General features: G+C 37.0%; 4 protein-coding genes across 6 annotated transcripts in view; 3 read left to right on the top strand and 1 right to left on the bottom strand.

Moving 5' to 3' along the window:
- Positions 1-568: 568 nt before the first annotated feature.
- LOC149941099 (nuclear pore complex protein Nup98-Nup96-like) lies at positions 569-4,070 on the top strand. Its single transcript, XM_090178929.1, has 2 exons — positions 569-708; positions 965-4,070. Exon 2 carries the CDS (start codon positions 1,058-1,060, stop codon positions 3,755-3,757), a length of 2,700 nt encoding a protein of 899 aa, XP_090035055.1. The 5' UTR covers positions 569-708; positions 965-1,057; the 3' UTR covers positions 3,758-4,070.
- Positions 4,071-4,221: 151 nt separating this feature from the next.
- On the top strand, positions 4,222-5,477 carry Nup35 (nucleoporin 35). Its single transcript, XM_090179417.1, has 6 exons — positions 4,222-4,320; positions 4,381-4,665; positions 4,724-4,954; positions 5,013-5,141; positions 5,207-5,335; positions 5,400-5,477. Exons 1-6 carry the CDS (start codon positions 4,222-4,224, stop codon positions 5,475-5,477), a joined length of 951 nt encoding a protein of 316 aa, XP_090035543.1.
- Positions 5,478-5,760: 283 nt separating this feature from the next.
- Positions 5,761-7,806, bottom strand: Hou (GID complex subunit 8 homolog protein Houki). 3 transcript variants are annotated; one of them, XM_090178934.1, is made up of 6 exons: positions 7,752-7,806; positions 7,252-7,411; positions 7,067-7,189; positions 6,807-7,003; positions 6,548-6,745; positions 5,761-5,978 (listed from the first exon to the last, which is right to left on the bottom strand). In XM_090178934.1, the coding sequence occupies exons 2-6, from the start codon at positions 7,274-7,276 to the stop codon at positions 5,802-5,804; spliced, it is 720 nt and encodes a 239-aa protein (XP_090035060.1). In that variant the 5' UTR covers positions 7,277-7,411; positions 7,752-7,806; the 3' UTR covers positions 5,761-5,801. The 3 variants fall into 3 exon arrangements, with proteins under 3 accessions (XP_090035060.1, XP_090035061.1, XP_090035059.1); XM_090178935.1 differs by lacking the exon at positions 7,752-7,806 and adding an exon at positions 7,656-7,671; XM_090178933.1 differs by lacking the exon at positions 7,752-7,806 and having other exon boundaries at positions 7,252-7,601.
- Positions 7,807-7,841: 35 nt separating this feature from the next.
- Positions 7,842-18,121, top strand: part of RhoGAP93B (MyTH4 and RhoGAP_KIAA1688 domain-containing protein RhoGAP93B) — a 50,539-nt gene continuing 40,259 nt past the window's right edge. Inside the window, exon 1 of the mRNA XM_090178927.1 lies at positions 7,842-7,982. Within this exon, the coding sequence (XP_090035053.1) occupies positions 7,969-7,982 (14 nt within the window). The 5' untranslated portion in view covers positions 7,842-7,968. The remainder of the gene's footprint in view (positions 7,983-18,121) is intronic.

Raw genomic sequence — 18,121 nt, 5'->3', positions numbered from 1 at the left:
GAAAGCGATATGGAGTGATTGGAGAGTTTCGACTCAGAACCGATTGTATTAAACTTTGAGGCCTTTAAGTGCTTTTTCGTTGCCGTTCGGAAGTAAAGCGAGCGGATTTCCGATAGATTATAACTTATCTTAGAAATAACCATATTTCCCGGAACTCACGGGAACAATTTTTGACGTCCTTCTAATAATTTTGCAGTTGTTAGTGTCAATAACGTATCCTATATTCCTAATTAAATATTACTACGTCAATGTTGAAATTATGGTTATCCCCTTGTAAAATAAATTTAAACCTTAAAAGAGGGATATCTGCCTTAATAATTTTTTACCCACTGAGGATGTATCGTAGCCAGGGCTTAATCTTGGTCCAAAAAGGGGTTTTGGTTTAGAATAAAATGACAATAGTCCAAATTTCAATTTCCCGCATTTTATTTTTATTATTTTGATTGTGAATTTTGAAGGAATTGCTCAACAATTGCCCAATGAGAGCCTGTAGTGACGTAGCTATTTCACTCTTTGATTGGCTGCTCTTTAGTCCTTATTTACTTTAAATTTCCCAGCTACGCCATACAAAATTCTTCCACAAGACTTAGTTCGCCATTTTTCGTTACATCGCTTTGGTAATTTTAATACAGTTCTTTTCACGAAATATTTAAACCATATTCTTGACGCCCATGTATTCTCCTGGAAATTACGATTCTGTTTTTGCTGGTATAATACTTTTTTACTATCATGAAGGTTATATAAAGCCTATAACTTTAATTTAAAATAAGCACAATGAGACCTAATTGCTAAGACTTGGCTTGTTTTTCAACCCAGATTCTGGGTCCCAGAAGGAAAAACAATTGCGTTTTAAGTTAATAACAATCTAAATTGCTATTACCATCGTTTTACATTGGATTTTTTTATTCACTAAAATTGGGCGGTTTTATTTGAGCCCTAATTTTCTTCTAAAACTGATTTATAGGAGAAGCCAACAACTGACGTCTCATTTTAATCATACACGAAACTTGGATTGAAGAGACCGCATTGGACTTGCATAGACTGGAAATTTGAAACCATGTTTGGAAACACCACAGCAAATAAATTTGGAACAACATCTACCTTTGGGTCTTCCAGTTTTGGAGCTGGAGCTAACACATTTGGTCAGAGTACTCCAGGATTTGGAGTCAAGCAAACAACGCCAGTATTTGGTGGGTTTGGAGCAACCCCTACTTCAGCAACTAGTAATATGTTTAATAGCACCACAAACCCTGCTAGTACAGGCCTTTTTGGTCAAACTACTGGCTTTGGTGCAACAGCAACACCAGCGAGTACTGGATTTGGGGGCTTTGGACAAACCACTACAGCTTCTACCTTGTTTGGCAATACAACTTCCCAACCAAACACTAGTACGGGTCTTTTTGGAAGCTCCGCAACATCAGCTTTTGGAACTCCAAGACCTTCCTTTGGTGGAACATTCAATACTTCCACTCCTAGTCTGTTTGGACAAACACAAGCACAGCCAACTACTGGACTTTTTGGACAAAACACAGTACCCGCTGGTGGACTTTTTGGATCAAGTGGCTTTTCAACTACAACAACTTCAGGAACTACGATAAAATTCAACGCACCAACTGGAACCGATACTATGATGAAGAATGGTGTGTCTACAAATATTAACACTCGGCATCAATGCATAACTTGTATGAAAGAATACGAGAACAAAAGTTTGGAGGAACTGAGGGTAGAAGATTACCATGCTAATCGCAAAGGCCCTCAAACAGTTGGTTTTGGAGCAACGATACCAGCCAGTGGAGGAGGCCTATTTGGGAGCACACCGGCTACTTCGTCTTTCAGTTTCAATGCTAATCAAAATAAACCATCCCTGTTTGGTAGCTCAACCCCTGGAACCTTTGGAACAACATCAACTAATAGTTTGTTTGGTCAAAATACCCAGCAAACAACAACTGGCTTGTTCAATAAGCCATTGTCATTTGGAACACCAACAACTACGGCTGCAACTGCTCCGTTTAGTTTTGGCGGTGCAACTACCACCCCTTTATTTGGCCAACAGGCTCAGCCTAAAACCATGTTTCCTCAGCCACAGACAACTGGATTATTCGGAACTCCAGCGCAACCACAGGCCTCGAATGTTTTTGGAGCTGCTCCAGCATTTGGAGGTGGCTTTGGACAACCAACTCAACAAACTGGAACCAGTTTGTTAGGAATGAAACCAGCATTTGGAGCCACTTCAACAGCTACAGCAACTCCCTTTTCATTTGGTACCAATACAAGTACAGCTGGAAGTAGTCTCTTCGGTCCAAAACTAACGGGAACCGCTGCTACCTTTCCTTCAACTAGTTTTCAAGGGTTTTCAGCAACTCCAAGTACTGGTCTTGGTCTATTCAATCAGAATAAACCAGCTACTGGCTTTGGGGCTACTCCAGCTTTTGGAACAACTGGAGGTTTACAATCTAGTCTCGGTTCATTTGGTAATACTCTTGGTGGCACAACAGGAACTTCATTATTTGGAAACACTTCAACTATGAACAAACCACTAAACTTTAGTTTCGGAGCTACAACCCAACCATTCTCTTTTGGAAATGCATCTGCAACAGGTGGATTAGCTCCTTTCAATCCAACTGGAATTGGTACTGGGGTACCTTTAGGAGTAGATGCTAATGCCAATAATCTAGCTAATCAAACTCAAGCGCAGCAACAAGTTCTGGCATTAGCCAACTATCCCTTTAGTGATTCACCCCTTTTCAGAAATTTGATCAGGGACACTAATAAAAGAGAAGAAATAATGAAACCAACTAATCCATCTGCACAGAAAGCCATGATGAGCAGCCCTAAGATTGAAGCCCATCCTGTTGGAAAGCTGAAACCGAAACCAATACAACCACTTATTAATGGGAAAAGTACGGTTTCCCTTTTTGATGGTCTGGAAGAAGAAGCTGCTGCTTTATCCAATGACATATTTGTTCCGAAACCGAGTGTTAAAAAATTGACCATCAAAACACCAAAACTGTTTTCAGAGAGTCAAAAACTCGATGAAAGTCTCCTAAGTCCAGCAATTATTGACACTTCAAAATCTCCAATTAACCAAGATAATTTTATTCCAAAACATAATGATGATCTTTTGAACAGTGGTAGAAATTTAACTGCCCTGGAAAACACTATAAGTGAACTTCAACCTAGAAATACTAAACTTTTTGAAGTTGCCCAGTCCATCTCATCAGATCACACTGAAAATGATGATAACGACGATGCCAGTGATAATTTAAATGATAAAAATAACAATAGCATGGAGAAAACCTCTCATCCCACTGGCATAACTCTAACTAGAGTGGGATATTACACAGTTCCATCCATGGATACGTTAGCCACCCTGGTTGACAAAGATGGCAACTGCTTTGTAGAGAATTTTGCAGTTGGAAGGGAAAACTATGGCAATGTTTGTTTCTTTGGAATAACCAATGTGGCTAATCTGAACTTGGATGAAATAGTTCATTTTCAAAGGAAGCAAGTAGTGGTTTATTTGGATGATGAAAACAAACCACCAGTTGGGGAAGGCCTTAACAAGAAAGCTCAAGTAACTTTGGATCACGTATTTCCAGTTGACAAGACAACTCATTTGCCAATTACCAGCCCTGAGAAGATTGTAACTACAAAATTTGAAGAGAACTTGGAGAAAGCTTCATTGAAACTGGGTGCTAAATTTATTGAATATAGACCCGAGACCGGCTCGTGGGTGTTTCAAGTGCCGAATTTTTAAATGAAAGTTGTTGTTCATTATTTTTAACTGATTGTGAATAAGAAATAAGGTAAAAAAATCTTAATTTTAAAAAAATTTATAAAGTGACGAGTATTTTCTTATTAGTTGAGAACCAAAAAAGGTTAATTTTTACGAAATTTCATTAAATTACAGGACTGATAAAAGTGTATTATAATTGTATAACTTAAAACTTAAAAACCCCTTGCTTTAAAAATTTAAAACCAAAATGGTACTCTGTTATAAACCCTTACTATTAATAGTGATTACCTTTGTACGAAGTATGTTTCTGAAATAATAAATCTTGACAAATTCATTCTGATTTGATTTAATTTCAACCATATTGCAACAACTTTTGAGATGTTAATGTAGTTTTGTTTTTATCTGTATTTTAATATATTGTTGAAGTTTAGTATAATATTTTAATTTCAGGGAATCAGAGTTTAAATTCATCCCGAGCAGAACCAATGACTTTATCACCTGGTAGCAGTAGCCCACCAACAGGCCCTGTAAATCAGTACCTCCCTAGTTTTTTGATTGGAGATCCTGCTGCAGGATTTTCGCCAGTAATAAAGCATTATTAAAAGTTCAGATAAATGTTTTCCTGAAACAAAAACATTTTACAGTCTAGTCCTCGTATTTGGCCGATTGCTGGAAGTCCGACTAAACAGAGGAAAAGCTTCGCAGGGTCGCCTCCAAGTCCTTCTGGTTTGGGTAGTTTAACTAACCATCAAATGGTACAACATCAACAATCTTCAGCATCAACGCGTCCACCCAATAGGACATTTAGTGGAAGTCGTTTGGCAGGGGACAAACCCAGTGGACCTCCAGTAGTTGGGCTTCTGGAAACTATGATGTCTCCCATTGGTGGAGTTAACAAAGATGGACGCTTCATAGATGACTCAAATCTTGTATTAAGATATTTATACGTTACTGTAATGCCTTATCTTAAAAAAAAAATTGTTTTAGTTAAACAAGTCATACGGCTCTCCATTGATGCCTTACAAAGAAATGGGCCAAGATTTAAATAAAAGTGTAACATCTCCCGCTCAATTGGATCCTTTTTATACCCAAAGAGAAAGTTTAACTTCGGAAGAGCAATTGGACGAGACTTGGGTTACTGTCTTTGGATTTCCATCTGCCGCAGCATCTTACATTTTACAACAATTTTCTCAATACGGCACAATTTTAGAACATAAAGTAAACTTTTAAATTGCTTCTTTGGAAGATCACTTTCTTTATACTTTAAATATTTCAGATTGAACCTAATGGAAATTGGATGCATCTTCATTATCAAACAAAACTACAAGCAAAAAAAGCTTTGAGTAAAAATGCCAGGATTTTTGGTGGATCGGTTATGGTGGGAGTAAAACCGTGTCTTGAAAAGGTACTATATTAAGTTGAATCTTGATAGTTTAAGGAAAGGTAACTTGAAACGTTTTTTGTTTATAGAAAATCATGGATGACTCTGGAAAAGAGAATTCAATGACTTGGAAGGCAAATAAATCTGAGGATTTATCCAGGAATAGTAGTATTAGACCATTAGCGCAAGCGTATAAGGTCTCAGCCAGCGAGAGAAACGTAAGTATAAGCAATTAATAACCCCCATTTCTATGATACTAAAAAAAATAAATCTGGACCGTAGGTTCAACAACCATCAAATACTCCAACTAAAAGCAGCAATTTATTTTCTCGTACTATGGATTATATGTTTGGCTTGTAATTAGGCTGCATAGTTTTAAATTGTAATGTTAATTTTTTTCTTGAGATAATTATGAAATTTTAAAATTTTCTTTTGTGGTAAGTAAAAAATTTTAATGAAAAATTATTACACATTCTTATTTTTGTTATTACTATGCCTTAGAAAAAGAGTTATAATTTACAAAGTTCTTTACTATAGACAAAGTTCAATACACTTAATATGGGCAAGAACTTATTTTGGTTTTGATCAAAACATAAATAAGTTCTTGATAAGAGTTACACACTGTACAAAAATGGGCTACGAATTGACAAATAATTGCAAGATTCCTAAGAATTGCATTTAGTTTTATTTTGGTTCTTCAAGTTGACCAGTGGCCAAATCGGTGATTTTAGGATATTTCACTTTCTTTTTATCCAATTCACCTTGCGCCCACAATAATAATTTTAACAAAATGGCTAATCGCGGTGTTGTAGATTCCCTATTTTCCATTTCCAAAATTGAAGCATTAACTTCACTGGCAACCTAAATTTATAAATGTTGTTATTATGAGACTTGATAATGAATCAAGGATAGTTTCTTACGTATAAGGTACTAAATTAAAATAAATTTAAATCATTTCATTTACGTAATAAATTATAACTAGTTTTGTGTTCGGTCAGTCCTGATGATGCCTCTGAGCAGAACGTGAAACTAGTCATGGTAATTTTAGTGATGGACAGTAGCGTAACTAGGAACTCCGGGGGCCCCCCGCGAAAAATTACTCGGGGCCCTTTTAAATAGTACCGATTTTAATCATAAACGTTTGGGGGCGCTATTTACGCCACTGGTGATGGATACAGCACCAGCCCTAGGGAAGTGCGAAAGGTTTGACCGCCATCATAACGGGGTGCTAAAAATGCATGTGTATTGTGTGGAGAGTTCAGAGTGAAATCGAAACGTTACTTTTTGGCGCCACAATGGGATCTCGCACCACCTGAAAAACTTGCTAGGGCCGCTACTGGATGGATATTAATATTTTCTTACGTAAATAGTAGTTTTAATCTTATTTTAATTTACTACTAAAATAGGTATTAAATATTTTTAAACTATGCCTTTTGGCGATGTGATCGATGTAACAAATCACCGAAAGGAGATTTTTCTGGTTCGTCAAATGCTAAGAGGGCTAAAGTCCTTTCCAACTCGGCAAGAACATCTGGATTTTCTTCTCCTCTTTCAGCAAGTTCTTCCTGAGCAAATTTTAGAGCTTCTTCCGTATTTTTTTCCCTTATAAGCTCTATAAGATGTTGTTGCTAAAGGAACGAACTATTATTATCCAATTTCTTTGTATCAGGGAATGGGTATGTGGTATACCTGTAAGTGAAAGAACAAATAGCGATCATTATCCAAGAGTTCCGGATGTAGCCTGTTGACAAGCGCAATTGCTTCTTGAATTTTCCCATTTTGTATTGCGTCTCTTATTTTTATCCTCTCATCCAGAGTATCTAATTCCACAGACGGTTGAATACCCGATTCCACACGGAATTTTTCTGCAGCTTCCTTGAAACCCTCTAAAAATTGGTATTTACAATTAGTCATTATTATCTTCTCTACAGGATACAAAAACTTTTTACCAGTTACTAAGTAGTTCATTATGAGTTTATTCATGTCAGCTCTTTGTATGTGAAGTGATTCTAATTTAGTTTGCCACCCCTCGACTGAGATATCGTCCATCTTCTCAACATTGTTATTAGAGCCTTAATTGTAATATAAGTTAATATAAATTTTAGGTACAAATTATAAGAAAAATTTTTTTTACGGGATTTTATGTGTTGCGTGGTCATTGTAAAAAAAATAGAATTGATGTCAAATAGAGAGCCACTGCTGCTTGACAGATCAAGGTGTCATTGGTTATTTCAGTGCCCCTGGGATGTTTTGGTGACTTTCTTGTGGTCTTGGTTCCTTCTTAAGTCTCGGGTCTGCTTAAACGTCAGTTGGAAGACAATTTAAAATAAGTTAATAAAATATTTGATAAGTTTCCGGTAAAATATTTAATAAACTATGAAAAATTAAAATGTGCCAAATATTGAAATGAAAAGTTTTTTCCCAGGAAAGCAAAAACCAGGAACGCGATCATGGCCAGCAACGCCAAAACCGGGTCCCGTAGAGTGCTGCCACCTTGTTATGCTAAAATATTTATTTTATTGATATTCAGCTATTTACTGCTTTCGGATAACCTAAAAATATTTCTTTTAACCGATATTGAGCCTTTAAAGTAAATTATTTAATCCATAAATATCATAAAATCCAAGAAAATACTTTTTTAAAAGTCAGCTGTTTCTTTTTCCCTGGCCCCTACATGTGGTGACCCCTGTCGTGATTACCTTTCACTAAAACCTTTAAAAAATAATTATTGACATTTTTGTCCAGAGTCTAGACGCGAAATGGAACGGTTCGGCAAGTAAATCGGGCGGGCAAGTCATGTCTTTTTCTTTTTCACCTGGATAGGATTATCTTTTATGGGGATTAGTGCAAAATGTCGACCGAAAGGTAAGCCAGATTCTATTACATTTTAAAAAGTATCGCTGAACAACCCCTAAACGCAACAAATTGCACCCTCAACTTCAGCATGGATTCGTTTCTGGAAGCCTCGGCTTCGTCTTGAGGGGGTTTCGCTGGTTAACGGCTAAGTTCCCATTAGGAGTGTTTTGGAGTTGGTTTTCTAAATATCAACCTCTTAACATTATTAACTTTAATTGATTTTATCGATTTATTGTATCGCTGCATTTTGTAAAATGTTACAATTCAATTTTAAATGTTTTAAATGGACTTGATTAAAATGATCTTATGTGCACAGTGCACGACCATCAATCGGTTGAAATAAATTTATATTATTCTACGTTTATTTCTACTCGAATGTGGGTTGCCGCGGTTAAAATTTAGCTATGGCAACCCACATTCGAGTAGAACTATCTTGCTCAAGCCCCATTTAACTGTTAACGGTTAAATGGGACTTGAGCAAGATAGAAAATTCACGAACGACTTATTTGAATTAGTCGTGCCCTCATAGGGTCAGGGCGGATGATAGTGTATTCGACCATCAAAGTAGGCGAGTCGAAAGAGAAAATAATTTGACACCCCCGAACGCGTTGAGGTTAGCCATTGACCTTTCCACTCCCCCCTCCCCCAAGCGGCTTTTGATGATGGCTTTATGACCCCGTCTTCCCCTAAACACTGGAGAAGAAGTTCCGGTCCTTGTATCCCCCAATTTGTTACGTGGCGAGAAATCACAGACGCGTGGGCGTCGGCGGTCAGATAGTTAAGGGACTCGCGTTTTCCCCAGGCCCTCCACGAAGTTTTACACCGAGTTAATAAACCAAACCGATGAATTTGAAATTGAAAATTCTCGAAGGTATACCATCTGTTGTCGTAGTTGATAAATGGCTAAATTAATTGGCGCCGACTCTCGCGATTGTTTGTCTATTTATAAAACTCCAGTAAATAACCTTTTTTTTCGTTGAAAAAACTTGTTTCTTTCGAGATGCCAGTGATGTTATTATTGTAACAGACCTGCTACATCGCGATACCGGATGTTGTAGGTCTTTCTTTGCCAGCCTGAGGGAGAACTAGGTGTATATTTTCCCCAAAACATCTGGACTTCTTTCGCGTCAATTTTCCCCGTTCTGCCCAGACCCGTAGACCCTTTTATCAGTAAAAGACCAGCTTTAAAAAGGACCGTAGTTCGTTTAAATAAACCGTTTTCTGTATACAGGGAATTATCTTCAATCGCTATTAGGTCGAACGCCCTTTTAGCAATCGGGACTCGTCCCGAGCAGAGAGGGGGGTGCTGGTCCACGACACGCTTAACACCCTGTATATTACGTAAAAGCAACGCGCACTAAATAAAATAAACGATTGCGTTATATTAAATTTCCTATATGTTTTCTTTTCCGTTTTAATTTTCTAGAGTTCAGTAGACCATTTCTTTCCTTGGCCATAAAAATAAGTACAATCTCGGATCCCACGGAAGAACGATATTGCGCGATGCTCTCGCAATTTTAGTAATGAAATATCCACCAAATCGGAAAAGGAGTTTTTCTTTATCGCTCGCTCTTTCAATTCCGGGTACCTTTTTTAGTCCTTATACGATTTCATTCCATTACACTTTCATTTCGGGGCTTTGCTTTCAATTGCGTATAATTTTTTGGTACGTCGGTTTCATTCGCCCAATCGTTGGTACGACGATACCTTAGGCTACTTAACTATCTTCGCATTTGCGTAATACCGTTGACGTTGTAGATTGGTGCCTCGAATTTCTTGGGGCTTTTATACGTATTCAATTTGCCTCTCATCGGTCATCGCCGTCCCCGAAACGACGATTTAGACTTTACCCTTTCGCCGGCTTTCCATCGAAGTATTTGATTATGGGCGACCGGAGACAGACGTCGTTCAAGAACCCTTTTTATTAAAGAAAGTCTTTTTCTATCCCTCTCTTTTAATAGACAGTCCCCGTCAAGAGCCTTTCAAATATTCCGAATTTTATCTTAAAAGTTTCGGGGTTTCGTTCGGATTGACGAAGGAAACTTTTCCCTATAATGTTATCTTCGGCAAAGTTGCCCTCAATTTTAGGCGAAACTCCCCCGATTACCGTTCCCTAATAGGAAAGTGGGATATTTTTACCTCTAAATCCATAAATTCTGGGTAGTGTCCCTAATAAATCCAGACGCCGAGGGTGTGGCATCTCTCCGCGCGATTATTTATAAAACTTATACGGCAAGAATATGTATAGATTGTCTAGTCCTATCAATTTCCTGTAGATCCTTTGATAACCTGTAGACGCCCTAACGTATTATCGACCAAGTTTGGCGAGATATTTTTCTATTTGGTGAGTGAAGGGGTAGCGCTTTGGCCTACGAACGTGTTCGGCTTTGTATGACCAAAAGTAAATAGGGGGAGAAAGTCTGTCACTTGGGTCCAACCGCACGACGTCTTATTTGAGGGGTAAAATTTTTGGACTTCGGAAATGACTTCCCCCTCGCCTCTTTACAGGGACACAAAGGTATCGGTTGTACTCCGCCACGATGAAAAATAGTTCTGTATAAAATACGTGAATATTAAACTTTTACTAAATAAAGTAGATATATGATAGAAAATAAAATGCGACATTTAAAAATAATAACACGACTTTTGAAAAGAAATAAATCGTAACTAGAATAACGCTCACTTAAATCGTGGAGAGCGTGGCGCCATCTAAGAGCAGAGATCGTGACTAACTGGTAAATCTACGATGTTAAGGCCTAAAAATTTGCAAGTTTAACTGAAATAATAGCTATAGCTACGAGCTTTTTTGTTTATTTTACAATTTATATAGTAATTATTAATTAAAATCAACCGTTATCAAAGGAAATAATGGTCAGCATTTGACAGAGAGATTATTTGAAATCGCGAGGCGGTGACATGGTTCCCAGGGAATAAAATTCAAAATTTTCATCTTGAGTGCAGACCGGAATACCAAAAATGCACTACTGCGCGCGTATTGTGCTATCCTTATTGGTTAGAAATATCACGTGCTCACTAGCGCTTTAAAAAGGGTGTCAAGCATGGTGGAAGGTAAAATCTGAAGGCAGTGGTAGACTTTTCCCCCTATTTACTTTTGGTATGACGTAAGAAATTAGCTTGAAAGAAAGTGACTGAAATATCCAGCGGAAGCTAATTAAAAAAGTGCCTTTCGCTTTAATTGATTAGGCGCGCGCGATCTGTTATCTTCCGAAATTTGTACGATCGAATTTTGCAGCTAATTAGTTTTTGGAGAGAGTTTTTGTTTAAAGAGAGCCGGCTTATCGATTATTTTGTAACGTCTCCCGAAGCGTTCTTTCAACTATAGTTCTTTCGTGACGTTCCCTATTTCTGGCCGCGTAATATACGCTCGTGTAGTATTTGCTGATAATTTATGGCCAGATCCGAATGGATACGTCCGTTTCTCTCTTTCTCCCGGAGTTCGCCCGAAATCCGCAGAGACTCGGGTGGATGGCAGTTTTAAAGTATTTCTATATCTCGCAGTTCCTTAAAGATGAAGAATTCCACAGCCTGCTAGCGCGTCGCCGCTGTGGAGAGGGAATTTTAGGGTTAAATATAGACATATTCCACCGCGTTTCGCGCTTTCTACTTTATCTTCCGGGCGCGTTCATTTTTCCTAGAGAACTTTTGATAGGAAATGAAATGACTTTTCCCGAGCTATATACGGAACCTGGAATTTTCTTTTCCACCGCTCCAAAAGTGTTGACTTTTTCGTTCGTTTTTAAATGAAAATCTAGACATAAAATATCGCCAGTTTATGTGAATAATAAAGTTGACGTTATAGTTGCTTCCAAGTCCTGGTATATTGAAACATTGAGTAAAAACCAGGGTATACTCCAGGGTTGCCACGGTACCTGGAACTCCTGGCAAAGTCGGGAAATTTTAAAAATTAGTCTGAAAATCAGGAAATTTTAAAAATTAGTCTAAAAATCAGGGAATTTTAAAAATTAGTCTAAAATCAGGGGAATGTCAGGGAATTATAAAAATTAGTCTAAACTCAGGGGAATGTCAGGGAATTATAAAAATTAGTCTAAAATCAGGGGAATGTCAGGGAATTTTAAAAATTATTCTAAAATCAGGGGAATGTCAAGGAATTTTAAAAATTAGTCTAAAATCAGGGGTATGTCAAGGAATTTTAAAAATTAGTCTAAATCATGGAAATGTCAGTTAATTTAATTTCGGTTGCAAATAGGAAACCTTTTCTAAAATATAGGTTTAAAAATACAAAATCTTGACACAAAATAAGTCAAGGAAAATCTCTGGAGATGGTCAGGGAATTTGAGAAAAAAATGTGGCAACCCTGTACTCTGTTTAACTGAAAATATGAAGTCGTAACTATAGCCTCTGATTCCCTGATAACCGGGATATATTACAACTCAACGCGGAAGGAGTTGTTCGGGGTTTTCACCCACTGCCATAAATTGACAAGGAGACATCCCGAGGTGTTTCTCCCCGATTTTTTTCAAAGTCGGGGGTTGAGTGGACCTTCATTTACATTGAAAGCTCCGAAAGGGAACATTTTCAATGGCCATTCGTTTTGCCATGACACCCAAAAATGTTTTTCACAACTCAAATTTAAACTTTATCGACGTAAAATAGAATTGGAAAGTCACAGGTTGTAATTAAAATTTTGGCAAAATAATTGGGTAAAATTGGGTGAAATGGATAAAATTGGGTGAAATGGATAAAATTGGGTGAAATGGATAAAATTGGGTGAAATGGATAAAATTGGGTGAAATGGATAAAATTGGGTGAAATGGATAAAATTGGGTGAAATGGATAAAATTGGGTGAAATGGATAAAATTGGGTGAAATGGATAAAATTGGGTGAAATGGATAAAATTGGGTGAAATGGATAAAATTGGGTGAAATGGATAAAATTGGGTGAAATGGATAAAATTGGGTGAAATGGATAAAATTGGGTGAAATGGATAAAATTGGGTGAAATGGATAAAATTGGGTGAAATGGATAAAATTGGGTGAAATGGATAAAATTGGGTGAAATGGATAAAATTGGGTGAAATGGATAAAATTGGGTGAAATGGATAAAATTGGGTGAAATGGATAAAATTGGGTGAAATGGATAAAATTGGGTGAAATGGATAAAATTGGGTGAAATGGATAAAATTGGGTGAAATGGATAAAATTGGGTGAAATGGATAAAATTGGGTGAAATGGATAAAATTGGGTGAAATGGATAAAATTGGGTGAAATGGATAAAATTGGGTGAAATTTATAAAATTGGGTAAAATCAATTAAATACAATCCGTGATTTTCCCATGCTATTTTACGTAGATAAAGTTAAAATTTAATTGAGTTGTGAAAAATATTTTTGGTTGCCATGGCAAAACGAATGGCTATTGAAAAGTTTCCTTTTCGGAGCTTTCAAGATACATGAAGGTCTACTTAACACCCGAGTTTGAAAAAAATCGGGGAGAAGCACCTCGGGATGTCTCCTTGTGAATGCTAACCACTCCGCCATGTCTCAAAAACCCTGCCATTTTCTAAATCATTGTAAAACAGTACCGTTATAAAAATACAATTAAAAATGATGTCACCCGTAGTTTTCGAGTCGCGACGATCGAGAAGGGGGCCTCCTTGCTTAGTCAGAATTGTCAGGTATAACTCAACCAAAACCTAAAATCCGACTAACGTTTTTCTAAGAGGGCCCGGTAAAGCGCGGTTTATGGGCGGCCTCGTCGGGCGCCACTTTGAGAGAGAGGGTGATTCACGTGTCGTGCCGGAAAAGTGAACCTGAAGGGGATCGCGGGGCTTTGTGGTGACTCCTAAAAGCTAAGCGTCGCGTGTTTCGTTTTACAAGCTACCCCTATTCTCTCGCCCCCTCCGATATTGCACATTGCTTTATGAATAAACAATCGTCAATGGCCTCCCATGCAGAATTCTAGAGATTAAAGGCAAATATTTCTGTCCGTGGTAAGGTCACGGTCGATAAAAATGCCTTGTATCCCCCCCCCCCCCCCTTGTTCGAAAGTAAGCGTTCTTTTCCCGTTTCCGAGGCTTCGTCCATTTCGAAAAGAGCGCATTAATATTCTTATGTCATAATCCGTTTTTTTTGCGGTAATTACAATTTCTTTTAGTATGTCTTTTTATACTCAAAGTTCCCGTTACCATAGTTACTCTCCTTTCTCAAGTTTTTCCCCCGATTCTCTTCCGGCCAGTCGATATTGTACATGAAAAATTGGTTTGGTATGAAAAATTAAGTTAAGTATATACAGTGGCGTAAATAGGGCCCCGGAGTTCCAAGGGGCCCCTTTTTAGTTCATTTTATAACCTTGCTTTGGTTCTATTCTAGCACGGCAATTATAAATGATAATTGGAAAAATTGCTAGGTAGAAGATTTTGTTTTTAAATTACCAAACTTTCTGCCTGGCAGTTAACGGACGCAGCCTTTAATCGCAATGTCTCATAATTTTCGCGTATTTAGTCGACGCGTGTTAAGAGCTTTTATTTAGTAATATAACGGCAGAGTTCCGATCTACGCTGAATTAGGGAAATATTCAGGCACAGTCTAGTTCGAAGGATCAAAGTAAGTGCAGTTCGTGAAAGGTCTTCACTTCTCGATTTAGAGAGTATGTCGAGACTCAACTTTTTGTATGAAACCGTAAGTTAATTTTTTATCTAATAATATTAAAATATACTTAAGCTTGTGACTGGGTGTTAGTAATAAACATCCCAATGTCTTCTAATCTCTACGGTAGTCAATATTAACATGATTGGTCACAGTCACTAAATTATTTTGAAAGATTGCATTTTTTCGTCCTTCTGTAGCGATACTCAAACAAAACCCATCTGAGGCTTATTGAGCAATTCTTTTTGTCCTAATAATAATAATAATAAATAAATCATGATTATGCTCCAAAATTCTATTAACTAAATTCCTACTTTTTTTGATTGGATCTTATTTTCAGTGTTCCGAAGTGGTAAATGTCAGGTGTCAAATAATGTGGCCAAAAGTGGTAAATACCGACATGGCGAATAATACTTTTACTGGCTAATATGCCAAAAAGTGGGAAATAATAAATTTTAATAAAAATAAAAAACATACGAAAGGAAAAATATATTTGTGCTATTTTAGACAAATATACTGTATTAGTTGTCAGGTTTTGTTCTAGATACTCAATTATAGCCCAATCTAGTAATTTCTTTTGGCTATTTTTCAACGATTTTTCCTGAGTTTGAATTCGTCTGCTATATATCTTTAAGGTGTTTTTAATGGTTCTTTTGTGAAAAACTGAAACATTATCTCACATGTAAGTGATGCTACATCTCTGAAAGATATTATTTACATCATTTAAATGCATTTATTGATTATTAGTCACTATTTGTCACTTTTTGCCATATTTGCCACTTTTAGCCATATTTGCCACTTTATGCCACTGACATGGACTTTATTCTAAAAATGTGACATTTAGGTAACACTGCTTATTTTGTTCAAATTAAACCGCCGCTTCTGATGAAAGGAAAAATAATAAAATGCAAGGCAACTTGGGTTACGCGACGGGTAAAAATAAGAGCAATTTTAGTGTTAAACTGTAACATCAATAACTTTAAGGGCGGTTAAGTGCCGTAACTAGGGCGGTGCCAGCGGTGCCCTGGTACAGGGCGCAGACCCTGGAGGGGCGCAGAAATGACCAGACTAGGACCCAGTTTTGGCAACACCGCATTTTTCACAAAACGTAATATTGTACCTGAAGTTAAGAAGATGGCGAAGGTGCCCCATTTTCAACGAGCGCTCGCAAAGAAGAGAAGCTCGCACCGGGCGCATAAAAAGCTATAGTTATGCTACTGGGACGGTTCACTCAACCCCGTTTCGAATTGTTTCTAAATGGTTCGAAACTTTTTCTACCTCGTAGTGTAACCGTAGCTTCAATTTACTGATACTGTATTAAATAAACATACTTACTCCGACGTTAAATAAATTTTTTTCGCTTGAAAACGTCAAAGTTTATTTAAATCGTTTTTTTCCCGCAAAGTAAGTAAATTGAAAAGTATAAGTTGTTACGTGTTTAGAATTGTTGGTGTGATAAGTATCGTGAATATTTCCCAGAGTGTGGCTAAAATCGCCTACTTTACAAAATTATTTAATTTTAATTAAAGGGCTAAATGAAAAATGTGCTTCCTAGAAAACCCTGGTCTACTTCATATTTATAAAATGAAACCAACTACCAGCTCTCCTGGCTATTTTGTTCATAGTGCACCTATTATATTCCCTCTCTTAATGTGCCATATGACAATTCTCCATTTTTGCCTTCACATAGGCAGTGTGTCCTGCCCTGAGTAGCTACGGGACATCCATTTCGGAGTGGTTTTTAGGTATTAGGGAAGGTTGGCAGAAATAATATCTTTGAAAGTGCTAAATCCCCAAAACTCATTTTAAATACGCCATTGATTATTAATAGTAAACAATAGCCTCTCAAAAAGAGTCACATAAGGGGCCCCCAAAAAGACTTTCGCGGGGGGGCCTCGAGGAACTTAGTTACGCCACTGAGTATTTAGGAAGTATAAAATTACTGTAACCATGTTGTATTTTTGTAACTACCGGTTCACGGGTTTTCTTTGTAATCAATGTCACCCAATAGTGAATTCGTAAAAATGTTTTATGCTGGTGTAATTTTGTAATTCTATTTTTCTCACATCGCAACAAGGTGTTTCAATCACGTCGAACGACGGACTTTTTAATGAATCGGTCAGACAGCGCTCCCAGAGTTCTATAATTCCTATAAATTCCTATAATTTCAATATGCTCCTATAATTTCAATATGCTCCTATAATTTCAATATGCTCCTATAATTTCAATATGCTCCTATAATTTCAATATGCTCCTATAATTTCAATATGCTCCTATAATGTCCTATTTTTTCAAAATTGTTAAATTCCTATAATTTTAAAAATAATGTATTAGAAAACAGACTTAACGTTTGGAAAAAATTTGCCTTCTTGGTAAATGGAGCTTAGCTCTGGCTTAGGTCCGGTACTCTCGAAAACATCAACGGTTGGGGTCCCAGAGTTCCTATAAATTTCTATAATTTCAATATACTCCTATAATTTCCTATTTCTTCAAAATTGTTCCTATAAATTCCTATTTTTAGCTAAAATGTTCCTATAAATCACTATTTTTAGTAAAAATGTTCGTATACATTCCTATTTTTAGCTAAAATGTACGTATAAATTCCTATATTTTCTATGAAATTTCCTATAATTCCTATAATATTTAAAAAAAAATAGGTGGGAGCCCTGGTAAGATACTGGGGTGATTTAATTGTCAATAACGCTAAATCATCTCAACTTAAATAAATACGTTCATTTTCAATAAACTCTGCTTATTTTTACGTCAGCTTCGTTTGGCGACTGGTTTAAACTATACCTCGTTAGCTTAATTAACCGAAGGTCACGCTTGGTTGATTATAGGTTTGATTATTATTAAAGATATATTTGCTCGATACCTGGCGGCGATTTATGAGGACTCTAATTACGAAGTTGGGCCGCGGGGACTTCCGAGTTACTCTCTGGTCGTCGTCAAAACCAGTTCCGCGTAGGGATTTTAAAACTGGTTCAAAACGCACAGTCGCATTTTTAAAATAGTTTCCTTCAATTTTCCATAATATCGAATTTATTTTATCGCTCTCGTTATCTTACAAAAATTCAAGATCGATTTATTTACGCTCAATGCGTATATATTTAATTTATTTTTTTCACGTTTTTCCAATTCGAGATTAAAAAAACTCTTTTCGTGTTTGTTGATTTTTTCACCCCGTTAATTGACCTAGATTTTAAAACTGGCCCCAAATTATGAGCGTGTTTCTTTTCCGTTCGGCAGTAGATTACGACAAGTTCACGGCTGTCTACGTTTCCTGTCATAAAATCGGAAGAAATGTTGTAAAGATAATTTTCGGATTATAATAAAAAAAGATTTGCAACAACGTAAATACCCGTATGTTTTGTATTGGTTTCGACTCTTTGAAAAGCTTCTTATAAGAGTTAAACCGGAGACCGGTTTGTCCGAGTGGTAAGAGCGGCGAGGCGATACATCACTTCCATCCCTCTTCGGGAAACAAATATATTTCGAGTCCAAGGGCCCTTCCGTCTCTAAC

Source organism: Leiobunum rupestre, chromosome 6 (genome assembly GCF_980474605.1).
Source record: "Leiobunum rupestre chromosome 6, qqLeiRupe1.1.hap1, whole genome shotgun sequence".
NCBI classification, from domain to species: domain Eukaryota; kingdom Metazoa; phylum Arthropoda; class Arachnida; order Opiliones; family Sclerosomatidae; genus Leiobunum; species Leiobunum rupestre.
The sequence above is the reverse complement of the archived record's forward strand: the minus strand, read 5'-3'. Positions and strand labels throughout refer to the sequence as shown.